Here is a 24,251-nt window from a genome sequence, read left to right as displayed (position 1 = left end):
CCCTGTGGATGGAATTATGGGGAATCCTTGGGTGGGTTGTTAGTTTGTTTGGTGGCCTCTCTTTCTGCACATTCCACTGAAATGCACATTGGGTTGACTACTTTCAAACATGGTGGTGTTGGGCCTCAAGTTCCTTGAGTGTAGAAATGGGGTCATCATGCCCACCTCACCTGGCTTACTGTGGGGATTTCGTGAGCTAGGATTCTTCACCTGCTGGTGCCCCAGTGGCCCTTGCTATACAATCACTAAAGGGTATTGATTGCAGCTGCTGCTGCGTTTTAATGGAGCTGTAGGTGTCACCTCCGCTTCACGATCGACTCAAAGCAGTTCCTAGTATTTAGCAATGTGTGACCTCCCAAAGGGCTCTGGGTTTCTTGTTGGTGTTGTTTTGTGATATAATTCACAGAGCATTGCATTCATCATTTTAAACTGTACAATTCAGTGGTGCGTAGTGGATCCACTAAGTTGTGCAGCCTTCACCAGTAAGTCCAGAACATTCTCATCTCCTAAAAAAAGAAACCCTGAACCCGTTAGCACTCCCAATCCTCCCTCCCCACCAACTGGCCCCTGGACCTGACAACCACAAGCTTACTTTCTGTCTTTGGATTGGCCTGTTCTGGACATCCATATCATTAGAATCACACAATGTGTGGCTTTTTGTGACTGGCTTCTTTACGGTATATGTGTTAAAGCTTCATCTGTGTTGCAGCATGTGTCCATAATTCATTCTTTTTTATGACAAATAATATTCCACCATAAGGACATCCTAGATTCCGCTTCTCCATCATCAGGTGATGAACATTTGGGTTCTTTCCACTTTTCAACTGCTGTGAGTCACGCTGTCATGAACATTCATGGACAAGTTTTACATAGACACGTATTTTCAGTTCTCTTGGGTGTACACCGAGGAGAGGAATTGCTGGGTCACTTGGTACTTCTGTGTATAACTTTGTGGAAAACTGCCGAGTACTTTTCCTCGGGGCTGCGTTTTAGAAGGACCATCCTGCTTAGATTTGACTTTTTCATTAGCTAAGGAAGGCCATTGGCAAAGGCAGGGGAAAAGAGGGGAGTCTGATCACCTGAGATCCTGCGCACTCACATACAAACCTTCAGGCATTCCCTCCCTTCAGCAGTCCAGGCTCCGCCTCACAGAGAGCCACCATGCCGTCTCTGCCACCCTGCATGACACCTTCCCCCTCATTGTGTCTCCTTTGCCCACCGGCTTCTTTGCATTCTCTCTGCTTTGAACCACGATACCCGCTCTCACCCAGCGTCCTGCACTGGCTGGGAGGGATCCGGTCACAGAGGTCTCGAGGGGCCAGTCCGCACTGGGCAAGAATACAGCTGAGGCTGCTCTACCCACTCATTTCACCAGTGATCGAGAAATTTTCTGAGCAATGAGCAGTGTCATTTCAGAGTCCTGGGGGAAGGAAACCGTCTAGAAGGGTATTCTCTTCAGACCTGTTGGTTTCCTTAGGAATAAGTGAGTGAGTCCAAGTGAGGAAAGAACTTCTCAACCATGTGAACTTGAGCATATTTCTTAGCTTCTCCAAGACTCAGTTTCTTCATCTGTAAAATGGGTTTAAACTTGCCTACCTGATAAGAGGATCAAGTGAGATACTGTGATACCATGTTCATCATACACAAAAAAAGTTCCTTGTTCCTTTTCTCCCCAGCTGCCCTCCCTCCTGGTTAGGTAGGAGTGGCTTGTACAGACACTGACTTTGTAGTACGACTCCCCTCCCTTTTTTTCTTTACTCTCCCTTCTCACCCCTTGCTCTTTCCTTTCACCGCTTCCTCTCTCCTCTTGCTATTGTCTTACTCTGCCCTCAGCTCCCACCCCAAACATGGGTGTTCTCATGGTGTGGACACAGGGAACTGCCAGTTCTCAAATCACCCGTGTGCTCTTAGGGAGGCAACTCAGGCCAGATCCTCTTAGGCAGATCAGATTATGCCCTGGGTCATTTTGCAGTGCAGATTCCCAGGTCACGGTGGCGGCAGGCATAGCCAGGCAGCGTCCAGCCTGGCACCCACTGGGCCCCCAGGGAACATGGACTTCCTGGAGGGGGTGGCATGGTCTGGTTTCACCGGTCTGCCTCCCAGGGTTTCAGTTTCTTTCCCCACGAGATCCTAGTCAGGGGCTAGAGCTTTGAGTTACACGCGGTTTTGCAGTCACAGCAGAGGCCTGTGCCTCAGGAGGAAGCACGGGCTTCCGTAGCACTGTGTCCTGGGCCCTGACTTTGTGCCCGGTACTGTGCTTGGTCCGGAGCATGCAGAGGGACAGGACACACGCCTGCTGTGGGTCCAGTGTTCCGGATACAATGTGGAGTCGAGTGGCCACCAGCGAATAAGGGAATGAACGGTTTTCCAGGCGGAAGGTTTCATACTGTATCAATTATTATTTTTAAGTAACTTTGTAGACCAAAACAGATAACATGGTTCATACAGAAAGTTTAGAAAGAAGAAAAACATGAAGGGGCCGGGCGCGGTGGCTCACGCCTGTAATCCCAGCACTTTGGGAGGCTGAGGCGGACGGATCACAAGGTCAGGAGATCGAGACCACGGTGAAACCCCGTCTCTACTAAAAATACAAAAAATTAGCCGGGCGCGGTTGTGGGCGCCTGTAGTCCCAGCTACTCGGGAGGCTGAGGCAGGAGAATGGCGTGAACCCGGGAGGCGGAGCTTGCAGTGAGCCGAGATCGAGCCACTGCACTCCAGCCTGGGCGACAGAGCGAGACTCCGTCTCAAAAAAAAAAAAAAGAAAAGAAAAAAAAAGAAAAAGACGAAGGGACAAAAACCATCATCCTTATCTCCTCTCAGATGAGTTTCTTCAAAAGTAAAAAGCAAAGACACCAAAATGTGTAACTAGGAAATACTAATTATGAAGCAACAGGAGCTTTGTTCAGAGACCTGACCCTTCCCTTACAATGTCACTCAGGGCATCTCCTTTGAGGGTAAAGCTGTTGGAAAAATCCTTCTCTCTTCAAGAGATCCAGTCCACAGAAGAAGTTCTCTCACAACAAGCCAAGACTCTGAGCCTCCTGGGTTGAGCCCAAGCTTTCCAAATAACTGACAGGCACATGCATATACAGAAAGACAAACCTAGCTCTCTGCCGGGACTCCCCGGCTGCCAAATCCCTTTCCAGGGAGGTGTATCATTACCACCTCTTCCCACTGTTTCTGTCCCAAATATCAAATGAGCTTAAGGCAGCATCGGGGGGTGGAACCTCCCAGCCCAGGAGCAGTCTCTCATGTGCCTTCTCTCTCATTTCCAGCTGTCAGGAATGACAGGAACAAGAAAAAGAAGGAGACTTCGAAGCAAGAATGCACAGAGAGCTATGAAATGACAGCTGAGCTGGACGATCTCACAGAGAAGATCCGAAAAGCTCACCAGGAAACTTTTCCTTCGCTCTGCCAGCTGGGTAAATACACCACGGTAAGAGACACTCCTGCCCCAGGCTGCTGGGCGTGTGGAAACCTCGCACATGCATGTGTGCAGAGATACACACACAGACACACGCTTTGCACTGGGCCTGGCGGGGACTTGCATGCTAGCCGGCTGGGGCTATGTAGTAGCCACTTCCCTCTGTGCGGTAGCCTTTGGGCGTGGGCAGTCAGTGAGTAGGCTGAGTGCCACCTCCCTGCAGTCATGCACACATGCATTCACGCTGGATGCATTAACTGAGCATTTGCTATACGACAGGCTGTGTTCCAAGCCCTGGTAACATGAACTACTGAGTGCTGCTCTCAGAGACTTTGATCTGGTGAAGGAAACAAGTAAAGCCTGTGAAGCGTTACATGGGTCATGACAGACATCTGTACAGAAGGACCCAGGGGAACAAGGGCCCGATCTTTTAAAAACCCCAATCCAGCTGTGAAATCCAGCCAAGATAAAGAGGCCCTCTCCTGGGCCAAGGTCTGCCTTCTGTGAGAGGACATGTACAAAACCCCTAAGACAGGGCCTAGAAAAGTTTGGGGTAGGCATGCCCCATGGCCTGTTGAGTGAATGTTCCCCCTCTGCTTCCCAGCCTTCTGCCAGGAATGACCTTTCACTGAGATTAGAAATACAGAGAGAGAAGGAGGAAAAAGAGAAGTGAGTGAATAAGGCAGGAGGTGTATGTTGGCTGGTCTAGGTTGCGCCAGTGGAGAGGTCATGAGGTGCTTTAATTTTTCCAAGTGGTTTTTGCATATATTATGTTCACTGATGTATATTTCTAACTTGTGGCATGTCATAGACACTCAATATATATTTGATGAATTAATATAACTAGAATGTTGTTCTGGCCTCTTTAAAAACCTTAGGTTGCTCACCTACAATGCTATAGTACACATACTTTAAAAAAAAAATCCAAAAATTGTAGCCCTTGGTGGTTTGGTGACTGGTATGCTAGAAAAAGGATAGCATGGGAGGTCCTGAAGATAAAAAGACAGAATAGTGATACCAGCAAGAAAAAACCACAGTGAGTGGAGGGGCTTTGCAGCAGCTCTTGGTGAGCATGGGGTGTAGTGCGCTAGGATGTTGGTGCCACCATGGTATCTGTAACACGAGAATGGGGACCAGGAGCAGGCCCAGAGGGGCGCCTGTGGAAACTGATGCCCGCACACGCCTAGGTGGCTTCTCAGATGAGGATGAGGCTACACAGTTGGGTGGCACCAGCTTCTGAAGGGCTGGTACCCACCTTAAACAGATAAGTCTCCTGGCTAAGCCCAGATCTGGTGGATCTGGAAGCAGAGGTAGAACCTTGCGCAGTACTTCTCAAAACTCAGTGTGCATCTGACGCGTCTGGTGATCTTTTCACAATGCAGGTTCCGGTGCAGCAGGCATGGCCTAGGGGCATTTCTAACAAGCTGCCAGGCTACTGATGCTGCTGGTCTGCAGACCAGACTCTGAAGAGCAAATAAGCTGGGCTTTGAGAAGCAAGAGCCAGGGTGGCACCCTGGGGCCCAGCTCGCCCATTGGTGTCAGCCAGGAGAAACACTGGCATGTCTGCCAGGCCGAGGGAGAGGCTCGGCTTCACCTCAACCAGCCTTCACTGAGCTTGGGGAGCACTGTCCCATCCCAGAGCAGGGACACAGGCCAGGACAAGACTGGACACTGTAAGGGAGCTTTCATTTTCACCTGGGAGAGAAAGTGGAATGTGAACCCATGTATCCAGAACCGAGGCCTGGAACCACACGAATGTACTTCAAGTCCTGCTCAGCCTGCATCAGCCCCGTGACAGTGAACAAATTACCTAACGTCTCTCAGCCTCAGGTTTCCCATCTCTAAATGGGAATAATGTGAAGCAGTTGGGAGGATGAAATGAGACAATTTGTGAAAAGCTGCTGTGATGGGACCCAAATATATCTACCTAGCAGTGGAGTGGCAGAAGCATCATCCAGCCGTGCGTCTTCTACTGGCTATGAACTGACCCTCCAGGGACCTGGGCCCCATGCTGGGTGCATCTGACAATACAGAAAAGTAACATGATGAATAACCAATACCAAAAAGTATGGCATTTCTTTCTTTCAGAAATACTTACTAATTGCCAGCCATTCAGTGGCATTTCAGGCCCTGTATTGGGCTGTGTATCAAGATGGGGGCATCTTGACCTAAGAAATGGGGGAACTCAGGCTGGCACCGTGGGAAGGGATGAAAACAGAAGATGAGAGAAAACGGGCGTTGTACAATAGTGGACTGTGTTGAGTTGACAGCGAGAGGGAAGAGAGAATGGGAAAAGCCTGGCAGAGTCTTGAGTGCCAGTTGAGGAGTCTGTATTTTAGTTCGTAGATAATGAACAGTAATTGATGGGTTGTGGTCAAAAATCTTTATTATCATTGTAATCATTATTACATCTAATATTTATTGAGCATTTACTATGTACTAGGGACCATGCTAAGTACTGTAAGTATACTAATTCTTTTACTCCTCGTGAGGACTCTATGAATTGGGTTTCGTGGCCCTCATGTTACAGATGCGAAAGCCAAGTACAGAAAGCCTAGATAATGTTCCCCTTTCTCTCAGTCAACAAGTGGTCAGAGGTGAGACTTGACCTTGAACAGCCTGACTCCAGGGCCACCCTTTTAACCACTACACTCTACACAGAATCCCTCGAGAGGGTTGCCAGAACGGGAGAATGGAAGCTGGGGCCATTGGAGGCATCTAGCTAGGAGGAGAGAGCTGTGACCCAGGAATAAATCAATCTTGTAGCTCCAAGAAAGTCAGCGGAAAAGAGATCAGAGTAGGGAGGTCTTCCTGAAAGAGGAGACTTTTGATCCAGTTCATGAGGTGAGAGACTTTATATGGCAGTACCTAGGGCCACTAACTGCTACATCAGGGGCCCCCTCCGTCTCCTCCAGGTGGTATCTTAGCACTGCCAAGTCAGTCCCCAGACCCTGACTCACCTAGTAACCAGGTGAAACGGCTCCCACTCTAGCCTGGAGGAGGGCAGGACAAACACAACGTCCAGCATTTGCCCCTCCTGGAACGTGCGCCTGGTGTGACCGGGGGTTCCTACAGGGTGGCTCACATGTGAGGCATTGGCACTCCTGGGGGCGGTCCCTCACCACTGATGAGTAGAAGCTGGAGAGGTAAGCCCCTCGGCTTCCTGATTCCTTGGGCAGGATAACTCTTAGGTATCCTCTAAACCATCTCCCAGAGTTTCCCAACTAGATGGAGCCCTGACTGCCCACAGTGATGAACTCCGTTGGCCGCCTTCCTTCCCTGCCCACTCTGCTCCTCCAGTGCTTCCTGGGATCCCCTCCCACGTAAACCACCGTGCATTCCAATTCTAGTCTCAGCCTCAGCTTCTGGCCTGAGAGAGAGGCTTCCCTGTGGGCCTCCAGAGCCCTTTCCTATCCACCCCAATATGGGGGTGACACCCCCAGTCCTCAACTGGGGCCCAACCTCCTAAACACTTTGTGGAGACTTTTTGTACTTCTTTCAATCAGGCAGGAAAAACAGAAGCACAATTTTATCTCTAAAGCGTGGCCCTTGGCTACTGGGCATCCTTCCAGAGGCCTGCTGCCCACCGCGGGGTGGAGGGTGCTCTGAGCCAGTCTCGCAGCTCACGGCGCTCTTCATTTCTACTATCCCTCCCCAGATCTAGCTGTGTTTTTATTGTGAGCCACTTAAAATCCTTTCTGGAAGTCGGTGGTATAAATAAATAACAGCAGCCATAACACATTCTCTGCAAGCTCTTAGTTCCGAGTTGAGCATTTTTAAAAAGAGCTTTTTTTAGACCGGCAGTTGCTTCCACGGCAAGAAACTTCCTGTCATCTTCACCAGAGTGGCATCCCTGTCAGATGCCTTTGGAATTAGTGGGCAGAGAGGAATAAAAAAGGCAGCCAGCTGCGCATCTACAGATCTTTGAAAGAGTAGTTCCTTTTTCTTCCCTAATTAGGGTAGATTTGGGACAAATGGTTGGGTCCCAGGAGGCCGCAGGAATGGATGGAAGAGGCAGAAGCTTATCCCCACCACCCCCAGCTCAGGCCAGGGCAGGGCACTCACCCACAATCTTCAGAGCTGTTATCCCCGGGAAGGTTTCTACCCAATGACCCTCCGCCGCCATAAAAGGAGAGAGGGTGGATTTCCCGTGGAAAGGTGGAAAGCAGGAGAGAAGCTATTTATAGATGAGCTTTCCGAAATAGAATCAGGACTGAACCAGAGGCACCATCCTAGCTCTGAGGACGTGTTCTCCATTTCCTTAGGGTGAACCCTAGTGACTGTCATCTGGGCTTTAGGGCCTCATAAATTCAAGTTCAACTCTAACCCCTGCTCCTAAGGAGTTACATGACTTTGGAGAGTGACATCGTCATGTGTGCCTCAGCTCCTTCATCTGTAGAACGGGCGTTTTGAAAACATCCACCTCCTGCCTGGAGGGTTCCATGAGAAAACTCTATGGAGCGCCTTGCACAGTTTCCGGCGCAGAGGAGGTTCCACGAGAAAACTATATGGAGCGCCTTGCACAGTTTCCGGCGCAGAGGAGGCGTGCTGAATGTGCAGCTGTCCTCCTCTCCGTCCCATCATAAGTGTCTTGTCATTTTTTCGAGCCACATGCCCAGGTTCTGTAAAGTAGCGTGGGTGTGACCGTGGGACGGATTTCCAGGTGGTGTAGCTCCCACCTCCAGCTCGTGCTGTCTGCTCAGGGCTGCCTCTGCTCCCGGCCTCCCGCAGCTCTGCCGTGTGCGCGCTGCTCATCACCACGTGGGGCCTGGCAGGAGGTAAGCTGCCCTCCGAGGGGCTCGTGAATGTGAACTATGAAGACTTAAGAAGTCCTTGACCGGGCGCGGTGGCTCAAGCCTGTAATCCCAGCACTTTGGGAGGCCGAGGTGGGCAGATCACAAGGTCAGGAAATCGAGACCATCCTGGCTAACACGGTGAAACCCCGTCTCTACTAAAAATACGAAAAATCAGCCGGGCGTGGTGGTGCGCGCCTGTAGTCCCGGCTACTCGGAGGCTGAGGCAGGAGAATGGCGTAAACCCGGGAGGCGGAGCTTGCAGTGAGCCAAGATCGCGCCACTGCACTCCAGCCGGGGCAACACAGCGAGACTCCGTCTCAAAAAAAAAAAAAAAAAGAAGCCCTTAACCCGCTCGGAAAAATGACCACAAACAGAATTGTGAAACCGTGAAAAGACTTTCCAGGAGACACACCATAGAAAAGGAAGGCTGTTTTGAACCCTTGTAGTCATGGGTGGACTTGGTGCGCTTTTTGGAAATTAACATTTGTGATCAGCCAGAGGAGCAGAACCTGGAACTCGGGGAGCTCGGCCTGCCAGGAGAGATGCAGCAGCAGGGGTGGAAAGTCAGTGGGGGCCACGAAACCTGAGTTCCAGTCCCCACTCTCACCTCACGGCTGTCTGACTTTAAGCCAGCTGTTAGTGAGCCTCAGTTTCTTGCTAGTAAACACACGTGTGCTGCCGGTTTCACCCAGCCAGTGGTCCCCAACCTTTTTGGCACTAGGGACCAGTTTCATGGAAGACAATTTTTCCATGGATGCGGGGCTTGGGTATGGTTTCAGGATGAAACTACCCCACCTCAGATCATCAGGCATTAGTTCGGTTCTCATAAGGAGTGGGCAACTTAGATCCCTCGCATGTGCACTTTGCAACAGGGTTCATGCTCCTGTGGGAATGTAATGCCGCCACTGATCTGCAGGAGGTGGAGCTCAGGCTATAACGCTCACTCCTGGCCACTCACCTCCTGCTGCGTGGCCCAGTTCCTAGCAGGACATCGACCAGTACCCATCCACGACCCAGGGCTTGGAGACCCCTGACCTAGAACATTCTTTCATGTTGCAACAACCAATGACTGCATACCTACTGTGTTAAGTTTCCTAGGGCTGCTGAAACAAAATAATACAAACTGGGTGGCTTGAGACAACGTTATTTGATTGTGTTTCTGGAGGCTAGAAGTCCCAAAATCAAGGTGTGTGCATGGCCACGCTGTCTCTGACAGCTCTAGGAGAGAGCCCTTTCTTGCGTCTCATAGCTTCCGGCATGGAAGGCGGTGCCTGTAGTTGCATGACACCGATCCTCCGTCGTCTTATGGCCATCTTCTCCCTGTGTGTCTTCACCATGTCTTCTCTCTATGCATGTCAACCTCTGTCCAGATTTCCACATTTATTTTTTTATAAGGGCACCAGTCATACTGGATTAGGGCCTACCCTAATAACCTCACTTTAACTTGATTACCCCTATAAAGTCCGTATTTCCAAATAGCATCACATTCTGACATACTCGGGCTAGGATTTCAACACATCTTTTTACGGGACACAGTTTAACCCATAGCAAACAGTAACACCTAGTGAGTGCGGAATTGGAGTGCACGGACATTACCTTTCCATGCCGGCCGCTCTCTGCAAAGCCTAGCTGGAAATCAAATTTTGTCACAAGTGTGGTGAGTATTTAGAAACCTCTGGCAGCACACGTAAGTCCTGATCTTTTGAAGAAAAATGTTCTGTAGGCACTGCACTAAGTACCCACATTCTTCCTGAGTAGTGGAACAAGCGAAAGACGTTCCCAGCAAAAGCAATGGCGTGAACCTGGCACAGGGTTTCACAGGGATGGGGCGGGGTGCGAGGGAGGCAGAGCTAAGTTTGAGGAGGTAGGTCGGGGCTGGCTTCCTAGGGGCTTTGGGTGCGGGATAAAGTGTGTGAATATTAGCCCTCGGGAGCCAAGGGGAGTTTCTAGTCAGGAGAAAAAGCAGTTCCAAGAAGGTGGCCCCTAGCTGCTGTGTCTGACTGGAAGGCTTCGGCAGGGACACAGGGCAGGGCTTTTGATCGTTCTCAGATGTATCCTGCAGCTCCAGAAGGCATTCATGGCCCTTTGCAGCAGCTGGGACCACTCCAGAATTCCAGTATTTCCTGGACATCCTCTAGGGTCTTGGACTACACCCACCACACCACCCCTGCACTCTACCCAAGGTCCCGGATCTCTGAACCCCCAGGAGTGAAGGGGCTGCAGATGGACAGATGGTCCCTTCCAGGGTCATGTCCCAGCTCAGGAACCTTAGACGATGGTGGTCCAGGAGCACACCTGAAGCATGACCTCCAGGGGAATCCCGCAGCATCACTCTTGCTGTGAGCCAGGTTGCCAGGAAACACTCGAAAGATTCTAGAGACCCTCCCTACTTGCCCTCTCCCATTGCCCTTTGCTCGAAGCCCTCTCTGCCCACACACTGCACCATGCCGTTAAGATGACGCCCTCGTGTCTACCCAGAGCTACAGGGTGGCTGCCAAGCTGCCTTCTCCCCACTGTTGGAGGCATGTGGTCCTGAGGAAAATGCTGCAGGCACGTTGGGGGCCTTCTCTTCTGTTCTCCTCTGTTGGGGGCAGACGTTCCCGAAGCCATCTTGTCATAGTGCCTGGATAATGTGTGTGTTGACCACAAAGAGATGTTGGCTGGCACATAACATTCTCTTTATAGGCATGCTGGAGCTCTTGTAGCTACCTGATGGAAGCATCCAGAGATTCCAACAAGGAGGGAGATCACAGATGCAACCACGGGCTTTAGGAGTCAGGAAGTTCTAACCAGAAAGTAGAAATATGTGAGGAATCAGTAGGGAGGGGGGTGACATGGTGCAGCCTAAACACCCCAACCCAATTGTGTGGGTGAATCCCATATCCTCCAGTTCTCCTGCAGTATCTTGCACATATGACTGCTCTTCTGTGGGCCTTCGCTTCCTTATCAGCCAAATGGGGACCATAATAGTGCCTACCGCATGGGGGCGCTGTGAAAAGTAAAGCGAGTCAATGATTGTTAAGCACATAGAACAGTGCCTGGCACGAGGCAAGCCCTAGAAAAGGGTTGGTTACCTACAAAAACATACAAAATGCAGGAATGGAATGTGAGTGACAGGGACAGTCTGCAAATTGAACTTGAAAGGACATCAGTCTCCAGGATGGTGGAAGGAGGCACCTCCATGGATATACCCAACATTGCCACAGATCTTTCATTCTTTATTCCTTTAATGAAAATTTACATTTCCTGCTTAGCTTTGAAAAAAAAAAGCCAGAACCCTTGAACAAACCACTGTAATACCCAGGCGCTGCCTCCAGCGCGATTTAAAGTTGCTGGTGATTCCACTTTCCTTTATGGGTCTTGTTCTGAAAGTCCTGCCAGTCCAGGAAGGCAGCCTGTTGCAGCAGAGAACCAAACCAGCAGAAGAAAGGGATCCATTTGAGTGGCAAAACTTGCCATTTAATTGGATTTCATAGTAGGATTGGGCTTTTCTGCTGCTTAAGATGGCCCTGGGAGGCCATGGCGCAATCCTCCATATGGGCCACCGCGCAGCATCCTGGGGAGGCGCTGCAGCTCCTGTGTCTCCTGCCGAAGAGGGGACCTCCCTGGAAGCCCTGAGCAGACTCACAACTGGCAGCAGATGGAGGAGAGCCCCTTGCCCTTCTGCCTTGGCTGTTTTCCTCATCAGCCTGCCTCATACTCACAGCAAGGGCCCCTCCTCACCACCCAATTTTCTGCCTCTCCTCTGCTGGTTTTCCTTCCTGCACACTCAGAAATGCTGCTGAAAATCCACACTTCCCTGGTGCTCCCCGCAGCCGCCTTCATTACCAACCCAAGCAGGCCAGGGCTCTCCATTTGCCACAGCTGGAAGATAATATATAAGCCATTTGAAGCCTCATGCCTATGAATCCAGCAGCCAGTATAATAAAACACCAGGTTATTTTGTGTTTTATTAACTGCCTCTTCCCTTCAGTTTGCATAATAGTGAGTTAGATTTACATGCCGTTAAGACGGCTGTGCATTATTTTTAATAGAAGGTGCGACAGGCTCCTCTCTCAGCCCTGGCGCGTGATAAAGTAACCTCATCCAATGTTGATGAAGATTTCGTTCACACTTGCTGGGTCTGGGCAATGTCTTTTTTTCCAGATGGATACCCTATAGTAAAATGATTTCCCTCCATAAGCTTGACTCTCCGTCCCTCTCTTCCGTGTCATCTTCCTATGAACCGGATAAACTGCCTATTAAATTTAATTACGGTCCGAATGGCCACACATCTTGATCTCATGTTCCCCCAAGTGTACTGTATTCCACCAAGGTCCTTGAGGAAGGAATAAAATAAATCTGAAGGATGCGTGTCTACTCTCCACAAGGAATGTCATGGAAGGTACACTTGGCCACCATCATTTTCACGGTGTCTAGGGCACCTCGTGCAAACTCTCCTTCCTGGCTTTCCATGCAGACGTTCAAAGCAAGAGCTAGTTTTATTGACTTCCTGTAGACTGATTTTAACTGAGGTGGGGAACTAAAGATACCAGTTTGAGAAACACAGTACCTCTCCTGAGCTGTTTACATTTGTCCGAGGACAACGTCAGCCTTTTGTTGGATGGTAAATTACAAATATCTCATTTTATCTGTAAATATCTTCATATGCATTCTAAATGAAAGAAGCTTCTGCAAACAAAAGTAAAGCATCAGTGCCATTATTACCATCCTAAAATAAAATTATCTCCAACACCTAATAGCTCGTATTTCTAGTTTTCTCATATATATCACCATCTCTTTACAGTTTTTTTTTTTGAATTAAAATTTAGATAAGGTTTACATCACGCAATTGGTTGTCAGTCTTCTCAGTATCTTAGGTCAGGTTTATTGCAGTATAATTTACATAATGTAATGTTTATCTTTTTTAAAGGTATAATTTGATGAGTGTGACAAAAGTACACAGTCACATAACCTGACCCCAGTCAAGATGTAGAACATTTCCACTGCTCCAAAGAGTTTCCTCGTGCACCGGTGGTCAGTCCCCACCTGCATTCCCACTCCTGGAAAGCCACTGAGCTGTTCTCAATCACTAGAGTTTTGCCTTTTCCAGAATGTCATATAAATGGAATCATTTTGTATGTGGGCGTTTATGTGTGCCTTCTTTGGTTTAGCATGCTTCCAAGGTTTATCCATGTTGTAACATGTATTACAGTTTCCTTCCTTATTAACGCTACCTAGCATTTTCAATGCAAAGTTGTAATCACAATTTATTTATCCACCCACCAGTTAACGAGCATTTGGGTTGAGTTGCTTTCAATCTATACATTTCTCTCTCCACTTGTTTTTCTCTCTTGCAATGTACTCATTGAAAAAACCGGTTCATTGGTTTTGTGGATTTTCTGGCATTCTGGATGTTGACAGCTATACCCCTTTTGTGTCGTTTACCATATCCCTGGATTTCCTGAGGTTATATCTAGAGTCTCAGTTTGATTCAAGTTTGATTTTTGGCCAGAATGTTTCAGAGGTGGTGGTGTGTTTTCCCATCAGGGCATCAGCATGACAGGTTGCCTGTTTTTAAGAGATTAACAACTACTGATGGTCGACGCTTAGAGCCATTCGTTCATCAGTTAGAAAATGGTGAATCCTCATTCTTTCCTTGTTTGTTAGCTGGATAACTGCATGCAGAGAAACTCCCTCTCATCTGTTACTTGATTATCCAATGGTACAGGAATAAGATTTTAAGCATTTTAAAAAGATGAATCCAGCCGAATGCAATGGCTCATGCCTGTAATCCCAGCACTTTGGGTCGCCAAGACAGGTGAATCATGAGGTCAGGAGATCGAGACCATCCTGGCTAACACAGTGAAACTCTGTCTCTACTAAAAATACAAAAAGTTAGCCGGGCGTGGTGGCACACGCCTGTAATCCCAGCTACTTGGGAGGCTGAGGCAGGAGAATTCTTTGAACCAGGGAGGTAGAGGTTGCAGTGAGCTGAGATTGTGCCACTGTACTCCTGCCTGGATGACAGAGTGAGACTCCGTCTCACAAAAAAAAAAAAAAAAAAAAGATGAATCCAGGCTGAAAAAAAATACAGCTGCTCCACCAACAAGCTGCCTGCTCAAGGCTGACATGTCACCCCCTTTAATAGGAAACACACTGAGTTTCTCCCCTCCTGTAGTGCTTCCCAGAAACTGTATCTGATGACATTTTCTCTCTGTCCTAGAATTCCAGTGCTGACCATCGAGTCCGACTGGACCTGGGCCTCTGGGACAAATTCAGTGAACTGGCCACCAAGTGCATTATTAAGATCGTGGAGTTTGCTAAACGTCTGCCTGGTTTCACTGGCTTGACCATCGCAGACCAAATCACCCTGCTGAAGGCCGCCTGCCTGGACATCCTGGTATGTGCTTTTTTGAGCGCTCAATGATGGGGCTGGGGAGGGAGAGCGGGCACCGTGGAGGGGAGGGGAGGGGACCAAGAGGCATTGAAGATCTCCAGAGGAGTTTTTGAGTTTCGACTCTAGCACTCACCTGACTTAGTAGGTGGACTCACCTAGCCTCTGGCTCCTTATCTGTGAAATGGGCTGAATTCCCATCCCTCAGGCTCACTGAGGTCTGCGAAGCTCAAATGAGCTGAGGTTGGCAAACTCTGCAGGTGAATGCTGGTCTGTTTCAGTCTTCCTGAATGTTTCTAAGTTCACCCCGGATACCCTGATTTTACAAGAAATAAAATAATCACGTATGCTGTCAGGACGCCTGGCACCTGTCAGTTACCGAGTAACCATTGCCACTCTTCCTCAGGTCTGTTTAGCAAACAGGACACATAAACATTCAAGCTTCCTGTACGACCACCGCACGCAGGGACCCCTCTCCTCTTAAGTGGGAGTGCGTTCGTGTGCTTAATTATAGTAACTGTATTTGCTTTGCAGAATGGTTTATACCCAAAGCTGTGAAAAACCTAATAAAAAGGCAATGCTTTTACAGCACTTCAAAAGCTGATTGTACTTTCCCTATGTTCTGATGCATCCCTGGGAGAGGCTCCACGGGCCTCTCTGCATACATACGTCTAATGGGAGCTGCTCCCATCCAAGGAAACAGTCCCAGCCTGAAGTCCCCACCAGGGAACGACAGGGTGGACATCCAGCCTGTGGAAGACAAAGGGTGCTGGCCCCTTACCCTCTTTAAGGCTCTAGAAGCATAGCACGAGCAGGGCAGGGAGCCAAGGGGCATCAGGTATCCCCTTTGTACAGGTGAGGAAACTGAGGCCCACAGACATGCTATGACTGAATATTTGCATCCTCTAAAAATGTGTATGTTGAAGCCTTAATTCCCAATGTGGTGCTATTAGGAGGTGGGGCCTTTGGGGGGTGATTAAGTTTAGGTGAGGTCACAAGGGTGGAGCCCCAAGATGGAATTAGTGCCCTTATAAGGAGATGAAGTCACCAGAGCTCCCTTTCTCTGCCTTGTGAGGATATAGCAGGAAGGCAGCTGTGACCTAAGAGGAGAGCCCTCACCAAGAACCCAGCCATACTGGCTCCCTGACCTCAGACTTTCAGCCTCTAGACCTAGGAGAAGCAAATGTTGTTGTTTAACGGGCCAGGTCTCTGTTATAGTAGCCTGAACTGACTAAGAACAGGAGGGCAGGGGTCTTCCCAAGGTCACAGATGGGGGTGGTACAAGATCAGGGGTGGAGTGGGGTATAGAGCCAGGGTGGTACTGGGCTACCTCCAGGCCTAAGAGGATGTAAAAGAGGATGATGAAGCATAAACAGGAGCCCTTAGGGACAGCAGAGATGAGAGAGTTGTGGGCCACAGTGAGAGAACCAGCTAGACCACCAGAGAGTAACAGAGACAATTTGACAAATCAATAATGAGGATTAACAATGAGCTATTAGAACAATGTACAAAAATTACTGGGTCTTTTAATGCTTTCCTGACAAAAACTTAAAATGTAACACTCAGTAGAATTTCCCCTAAACCTCAGAACGCTTGCAAGATATTAGCAGACACTGGAGTTACCACCACAGTGTCTGAGTGGTCTGTGAGGTGACACACAGCAAATCAAGTCCACAGTAAGCAATGCTATGTCATTCTGACAGCCTGTATCACACAGCCACCCAGCAGGGCCTGGAGCCTTCCCAGTCCTCAGGTTCTGACCTTGACCTTCTCCTTGTTCCTTAATCCTTCTTTTGTCTAGTTGCCAGATGATGACAGTTTGTGATTCTCAGCCCTAGCATATGGAGTGAGAGGTATACTTTGAGATCCTCTGGGAAAGTGGCTTATTTCTGCACAGCCACACACTTAGTGATCGGGGTGCAGTCTCCACAAGATTTAAATCCCCTTCCTCAATTTAGAAATCCCCTTCCTGCCTCCAGCAGCTCTCTTTCCACATCTCAGCTTATACTGAATCCTGCAGCAGTCTTCCAGCCCCGTGGATCCAAGAATTCGCCATTAGCCCCTCAGTAGTCAGGTAGAACAGAAACCAATTTTTGTGACCTTGGCCAAGTTATTTAACTTCTCTAAGCCTCTGTTTACCTATGTATATAAAATAGAAATGCAAATCATTAAGGCATTAAATAAGGTAATTACTTAAATGGGATTAACTATATTAACAGCTGTAATACCTAGCATGCAGCAGGTACTTAACCAATGACGTTGACAAGGCCAAAGCTGGGTTAATGTGGGCAATTTCAGCCCTGTGGTGGGAATCAGGAAACTTTCAACCACTCCTTCCTGGGCCATAGGGGTGAGGAGTCTGGGTTGGGGTGCAATAGGCCAGCGAGGAAAATGTCCTGATAGTTAAAGGGCAAAGACCTCCAGTCACACAAGACAAAGCTCGAAGGAATACGCATTTGGCCCTAGGCAAGAGCTTGTTTCCAAGAATTTGTAGCAAAGGCAGTTAATCACAAGATCCTGCAAGTACAGAAGTTCAAAGAGCATATTTTGAATGAGGATGTTAACTGGCACAGCTGTTTAGAAGAATCTTCTTATCTAAGTCATTGATATGTAGATAGAGTGGGACAGAGAAACCGAGAGGATGAACAGACAGACAGACGCAGGCTGAGGTTATTCTCAGACCCTAGAAAGGAAAACCCAGGCTCTCTCAAGGGTCACCAGCCCTGATTGAGTATGGCCTGTTCAGAGCCACGTGTCTCGTTGTGTTGTGTGTGGTCTCTCAACAAGACAAGGTAATATTTCTGACTGTGCGCCTGCCAGGGCTGGCACTTTCCCAGGAAGATGCGGTCAGCTGTGGGACACGCAGTCGAGGCTCTCCGGGAAGGGTCGATTCAGAATCACGAGGTGAGGGCCCTCATGATACAGGCAGAGGATGGAAGGCCTCACCTGTCCTGCCCTTGCTCACCTTCCACGGGAATTTCCCATCCTCGCCTCTGCTCGGTGGGGACCCTTTGGTGGGCAGCCCATAGCCGGGCTTCCTGCATGAGGTTGGAGCCAGAAGATTCTGAGGCCATGCTTTGAGTTTCATGTTTTCCCACAGGAGCCAAGTAGCCAAAAATGTCTCTATTAAGATAGGCAGACTCTTCATAACCACTGCAGATGGGGTTTTTTTTTTATGTTCACTCAAGAGTTGGTAGCATCCTAGGGCTGTGTTCAGGCAAGTGAGGGAGCCCTGGAGCAGGAGTGGCCCCTTCACCTGGCTCTGCCCTCATGTTTCCTTCTTGTTCAATCTCCTTTGTCTCCTTTTTGCCTTTTCTTCCACCCCCTCTCACCTGCCTCTTCTCCTCTGCAATAATTAGGATCAAGTCTCTCTCAACTTAAAATAAAAATCATAAAAATAAACCTTGAGGTGGTCACACTTTGGTTTCTCTGCCTCTTCTCTCCCTCCACCCCTCTTCCCTCCCTCCCTTCCTTCTCTTCCTCCTTCCACAAATATTTGTTGATGACCTACTGTGTGCCGGGCACTATTCTAGGCTCTGAGGAGGCAGCAGAGGGAGCCACACTGAAACCCCAGCCCTCACGGAGCCGACCTTCTCCTGGGGGGACACAGACAGTAAGGAAGCAGATACACGGATTAGACAGCATCTTACGTGCAACAAAGGAGGACAGAAGCAGAATCTGGGATGGGAGGGAGGGCTGGGGCTTGTTTCCGTAGCTCAGACACAGATGGCGTTTGAAGAAACCCGAATGAAGAAACAGAATTTCCCAGTGTTTCCCAGAAAGAGCCAGGCCCAGGAGAAGACCCTGATGGGAGGGGTGTGCGAGTCCTGGGGAGCCTAGAGAGAGTGGAGTTCAAAGGCCCTGGGGCAGGGGAAGCCCCGGCAGGTTGGAGGAAGTGAGTGTGCCTGGAAGGGAGTGAGCCGGGGGGACGAGACCTTCGATCCCAGAGTGGGGCCTGTGATCCTGCACAGATTCTCCTCCTTGGTCTCCTAAAGAGTCACTGGGTTTTGAGCAGAGGTGTACCGCGGTCTGACTTTTGGTTTAAACGTTCGCTCTGTCTCGTCATGCAGCACTGCGTCAATATTGCTTGAAGTCATGATTCTCACGCGTATTTACTGAGCACTTACTTCGTGGATGTGTGATGGCAGAGTGGAGAGTCCCTGTCCTGTTGCACTCTACAGTCAAGCTCTCCAGCCCCGCCTGGCCTGCTCCTCCTTTTGCCACAGTGTTTATCTCCTCCACTCACCCCCACCCCACCCCACTGCACCCCATCCTGGCTCCACACGGACCCTGCTCCCCCTCAGCTTGCCCAGCTGTTGAATGTGGGCTCTGAAACTAGCATGCCTGGGTTCAAACTCCGGCTCTGCTGCTTACTAGCTGTGTGACCTTGGGAAAGTTACTTTCCTCTCTGAGCCTCAGTTTCCTCGTATTTACGATGAAGATGGCAATAGCAGCTTCCTTTCAGGCTCTAGAAAGCATGCAATGAGGTGGCACGTAGAGCTTGGAACAGTGTGTGGCACCCCACAGGCCTCAGTTACGCTGAGTGTTATTGTGAAGTTGCACTACGCCCTCAGGGGTCCTGTTATTGTCCACATTTTGCAGGCGAGGCAGCTGAGGCCCAAGGGGAAGCCAAAAACCCATAGAGCTCCCCCGAGAGAGTTTCCAGCCTCCGGATAAAGGAGGGCAAAATCGCTTTTGCAAAGTAGAAAACCTTGAGCAATTTTCAGATGAGAAAATGACTTGCTTTGCCAGGGTTTGTTTAAAGACTGTGGTGGAGAATTCATTAAGTAGCTGTATTTTTTACAATGAAATGAAACCCTGTGGGAACACAGTGAGGGATAATGATCCACTTGTGATTCTGAAGACAGGGTTTTCATAGCAGCCGCCGTGGGCAAATGATGGGGAAAGCTGGTATGCCACAGTGAGGCGTGGGTGGTGCAGCCAGGCCACTCCGCAGAAGCGAGAGGGGCCTTCCTTCCTGGACCGGGGCTCAGGCCGTCTTGCCTCTGCCAGGGTTGCCCTCGTAGAAGAGCCGTTGCCTGTGTTTCTCAAAGCTGGAACTTCAGAAACGCAACTGATTGTATTTGTCAACATGGGAGAAAGCTCAGAGAGGCGAAGCGACTCTCCCCAGGTCACACAGCTGGTAAACAGTGGAGCCAGATGTTGAACAGAGGCGAGCTGCCCTCAGAGCCCACATTCAACAGCGTGGGCAAGCTGAGGGGGAGCAGGGTCAGTGTGGAGCCAGGACGGGTGGGCGGGGTGGGTGAAGGAGGTAAACACTGCGGTAAAACTGGGGGCAGGGCAGGCGGGCTTGAAGAGCTTGACTGGAAATTCTAGGTGTCCATCTGGCCCAACTCACAAGGGCGCCTCTCTTGGCTATATCACCTCCTGGCGCTGCCTCGAGCCTCAGTCAAGCTCTTTCCTGACCCAGAGCCTTTTTACATCCCATTCCCTCTGTCTAGATTGCCCACCCTCTTCTCCTCACATCCTTCCTGGCCTATTCCTCATCTCAGCCGAAATGCCATGTCTTCAGAAAAGCCTTCCCCGACCAGCCACCCGATTCCTTCCTCACACCGCGGGTCTGTCCCAAGCTCTTAAGGCACAGCGTAATTACAGGTGCATTTCCCAGCAGCTTCTCCCCGGTCTCTTGTCTCAATGAGAGCAGGAACCATCTTTGGGTTGGTCGCTGTGGCAGAGTTCCAGGCTCGAAAGGGGGATTTAGCGAATAGTTGTGAATGAATGAATGGGCAAATGAATTAAAAGTCACAATTCAAATTCCAGCATATATACTGCCTTTGGAATGTCACGTCTGTTAAGGCTTCAAGATTTAAAGTCTTTCCCTACAAGACACACGACCTCCTGAGTCCTGCCACCCACCCACTGCCCTTACTGCCCCCAAGGAAAATATTCCCATGCCAGTCACAGCGGCACCTTGCTTCTGGTGACGCAAAAGTGATGGCCTGTGTGACTTCAAAATGTGATTTGTGGCTCCTTGAGGCCCTGGAGACCATGCAGCTGTATAGCCATGGAGGGCTGTTCCCATGTGAACCTGTTGCTCCCTCTCCCCTTCCTGGGACTCAGTAGAGATGAGAGCCCAGGCTGGTGGGGAGCGAGCTCTGGCCTTGGAGTCCCACTGCCCGAGCTCAGGCTTCAGCATTGCGCCTGGGCATCTGTGCCGTCATGAGGAGGCCCTGGGTCTCTCCTGACCTCAGCTTACCCACCCGTAGATGTGGCACGATTACCGCATGAGGCACCAGGAATTGCTGTGGGGTAGCCAGTGTAGTGGTTAAGAGGGTGGGCTTTGCAGTCCAACTCCCTGGGTTCAAATCCCAGCTCTGCCGTGTAGGAGCTGAGTGAACTTAGGGAAGCTAACTTACCTCTCTGAGCCTCAGTTTCCCCACCAATTGAATAAGTAGAATAGTAGCTCCTCCCCATTTAGGTTGCTGGAATAAAGAATTGAGTTAATTAGTTCCTGGTGCCTGGTGAGCGTTCCTCTAAATAAGCCGTAATCGTCAGTCTTGAGTAAGCCTAGGCTGCCTTTGTGAAGTGGTGTGTCTGAGCGGCTAGGCAATAGCACCTGGGGCTGCGCCGTCACGTTCAGCAGCTGTGAGGCAGTTGTGGCTCATGAGCACCTGGAAATGTGCCTGGTGTGAAGTGTGTATTGCAAAATAAACACTGTCTTTTAAAGACATAGTATTTAAACATGTATAACATCTCCTCAATGATTTTTTGTATTGATTACATGTTGAAACAAAAATAATTTGGATATCTTAAGTTAAACTAGATTATTAAAATAATTCCATCTATTTCTCTTAACATTGCAAAACAATGGCTACTAGAGTGCTGGTCTACAAACCAGAGACAGTGACGGTGACAAGGCTCTCCTACTGCTTCTAACGTCTGGATTTTCTCCTCAGTGAAGGCAGGCTGGCTACAGGTCCCATTGGGGAAAACGTTCTGTTCCCATGAACTCATCACAACAGGCACTGTGTGTGCTGCATGTGTCATTGTTATTAGTATCTCTACTTAAACGTTGTTACTAGTATCACTACTTAAACATTCCCACAGGCATGTGGGGATTGATTGTCAAATCAGTTCAGGATCTGCCCGCATGTTGCCAAACACAATCAGTGTAGAGTGACCAAGATGTGTGAACAACCTGAGCTTTCTCCTTTGCCTGAAAACCAGGCAATCCCTTGATGCCTCCCTCCGAGGTTTACAAGATAGAAGAGAGTCTGATGAAGGAATTCAGTTTGTTCATTCAAGAAATATTCATTAACCACCTGCTGTGTGGAGGACACTGTTCTAGACATTAAAGACACAGCAGAGAGCAAGACAGGTGTAAACAGCAGTCTCATTCTCGGAGCTCATATTCTAGAAGGGAGATAGGCCAGGAAACTCAGATCGTGACAACTGCTATGAAGAAAAGAAAACAGGGTGGTGGTTTGCATTGTGGAATACTACACAGCAGTGAAAAAGAATGAACTATTGCTGTGTACACTCGTGTGGGTGAATCACACAGAGATACTATTGAGTGAATAAAATCAGACACAAAAGAGAATATTCTGTATAATTCCATTGATCTGAAGTTCAAGAACTTGCAAAACTAACTTGTAGGAATAGAGGTCAAAATAATGGTTACTTTTGAGGAAGAGGTTTGATTAGGAGTAGTCAAAGGAGCCGGTAGGTGCTGGAAATACCCGTATCTTGATCTAGGTGGTAGTTGCACAGGTATATGGTTAGGGAAAATGCCTTAAGCTGTACTCTTGAGATTTGTGTACAGCTCCAGGCTTGCATGCTATATTCATCATCTATTGCAGTGTAACAAAATACCACAAAACTTAGCAGCTTAAAACATAAGCATTATTATCTCCCATAGTCACAGTGGTTCAGGAATCTGGTACTGACTTCATTGAGTGGTTCTGGCTCAGTATCTGTCATGAAATAGCAATCAAGACACCAGTCAGAGCTGCAGTCATCTAAAGAATTCCAGAGGCTGGAAGCTCTCTGCCTCCACAATCACTCATCACATTTGTCTAGCAACTTAGTGCTGGTCATTGATGGGAGGACTCAGTTTCTTCCTCTGTGGACCTGTCCATGGGGCTGGATAACTGTCCTCTTGAAATGTCAGCTAGCTTCCCCCAGAGCAAGAGATTCAAGAAAGAGCAAGCAAGAAGGAAGTGACAATGCTTTTTGTGACCTAGTTTCACAAGTCACACACCATCACTTTCACCATATTCTATTTGTTAGAAGCAAATCGCTAAGTCCAGGCCACACCCAAGGGGAGGGGAATTAAGCTCCGCCCCTTAAAGGGAGTAAGATCAAAGAATTTGCACACACATTTTAAAACCACCACATGTTATACCTCAATTTTAAAACAATGTTATTTCTTATTCCAAAAACCAAAAGCATGATGGGATAGAAAATCATGGGTTTTAGAAAGCATTTTCACTGAGGCTTTAGAGGAGGTGACATTCAAGCTGAACTCTGAGAAGTGAGCCGTGTGAAGATCAGGGAAAAGCACTGAAGCCAGAGGGAAAAGCAAGTGCAAACACTGCCTCAGCGGTGCGTCACTGAAGCTTCACAAAGCAGACCAAGATGGCCAGAAGTTCATGAGCAAAGGAAAGGAGAAGTAGTTGAAGTTGGCAAGGTAGGGAGAGGCCACTGAGGCCACAGGAAGAAGTCTGGATTCTATTCTGAAGGGGACTAGAAGTCATTTGAGGAGTCTTCTCCTCTGGTGAACATTTTGGACAACATGCTCTGGCTGCTGTGGATTGACCATGTAGTACTCAAGCAGGAATGGAAATAAGGGATCACTTCAGAGGCCCCCACCATGAGAGAGGTAATGGCAGCTTGGTGGACAAGCCCCTGGTTCTGCCTCTGGGGTCCTGCATCATCAGATGCTTCCAGGGTTCCATTATCAAGCAGGCCTACCCCAAGACACACACAGAACTCACACTCCCATCAGAAGCAGTAGAGACATGCACAGTTGTCTTTGCTGACGGCAAGAAGAGAAGGTTCTTTTTGCCCTGAGGAGGATCAAGTTTGACCATCAACTGGAGCTTTGTGTTGTCCAACAGGGCCCTGCTTTGGTGAGACAGCCTGGCCTAGGCTATTTTTACCCATCTCGTGGGGCCTGGATGCTGGTCTTTCCAGATAAGATGCCTTCCTTTCAAACAAAGAGTGTTTTAATCCGGGAGAAGTACTTGGTGGTTGCCACTGGCATTTGATTTTAGTGTGACAAAATGAAACGACTTGGGTTCTCTCCAGAGACAGAAGCAGCCGGAAGCAGTGAGGAGGATGCCCGTTTCACCTGGGGCCATCCTGTTTCAGGCTGGGGCCGGGGCAGCGAATGGAGGCTCCTCGGATAAAAGGAGACATTGAGCAGTCTTCCTCCTCAGGCCACGTGCGTTCCTCTCTGGAGGTACCGATTGTACTTGGTTTCGGCTTTGAACTTTCTAGGAAGAGAGGCAACAGAACATGGTTTAAATGCCTCATCAGAATCCAAATACATTCTACCTTTTGAGGAGGAAAACCTTTTCGAATAGAATAGTTAGAAACATTTGAGGGCTGCAGTTTGGATGTGGATTTCTAAGTGAGTTATTGGCAATTTGCGAAGTCCTAAATCCTGGTCTTCTGTTCCTTTCCGACAAAT

The 24,251-nt window shown here is 48.9% G+C and overlaps 1 protein-coding gene across 5 annotated transcripts in view; it reads left to right on the top strand.

Moving 5' to 3' along the window:
* Positions 1 to 24,251, top strand: part of RARB (retinoic acid receptor beta) — a 771,619-nt gene that overhangs the window by 739,805 nt on the left and 7,563 nt on the right. For all 5 annotated transcript variants that reach the window (XR_012430634.1, XM_015445023.3, XM_005545628.4 and 2 more), the window contains 2 exons: positions 3,276 to 3,436; positions 14,426 to 14,602. Coding sequence is in view for 4 of the 5 variants with exons in the window: in XM_015445023.3 (XP_015300509.1) it covers positions 3,276 to 3,436; positions 14,426 to 14,602 (338 nt within the window). In the remaining variant the exon portion in view is untranslated. The remainder of the gene's footprint in view (positions 1 to 3,275; positions 3,437 to 14,425; positions 14,603 to 24,251) is intronic.

This window comes from Macaca fascicularis, chromosome 2 (assembly GCF_037993035.2).
Source record: "Macaca fascicularis isolate 582-1 chromosome 2, T2T-MFA8v1.1".
NCBI lineage: Eukaryota > Metazoa > Chordata > Mammalia > Primates > Cercopithecidae > Macaca > Macaca fascicularis.
Note: the sequence above shows the minus strand (reverse complement) of the source record. Positions and strands in the feature narration are given on the sequence as shown.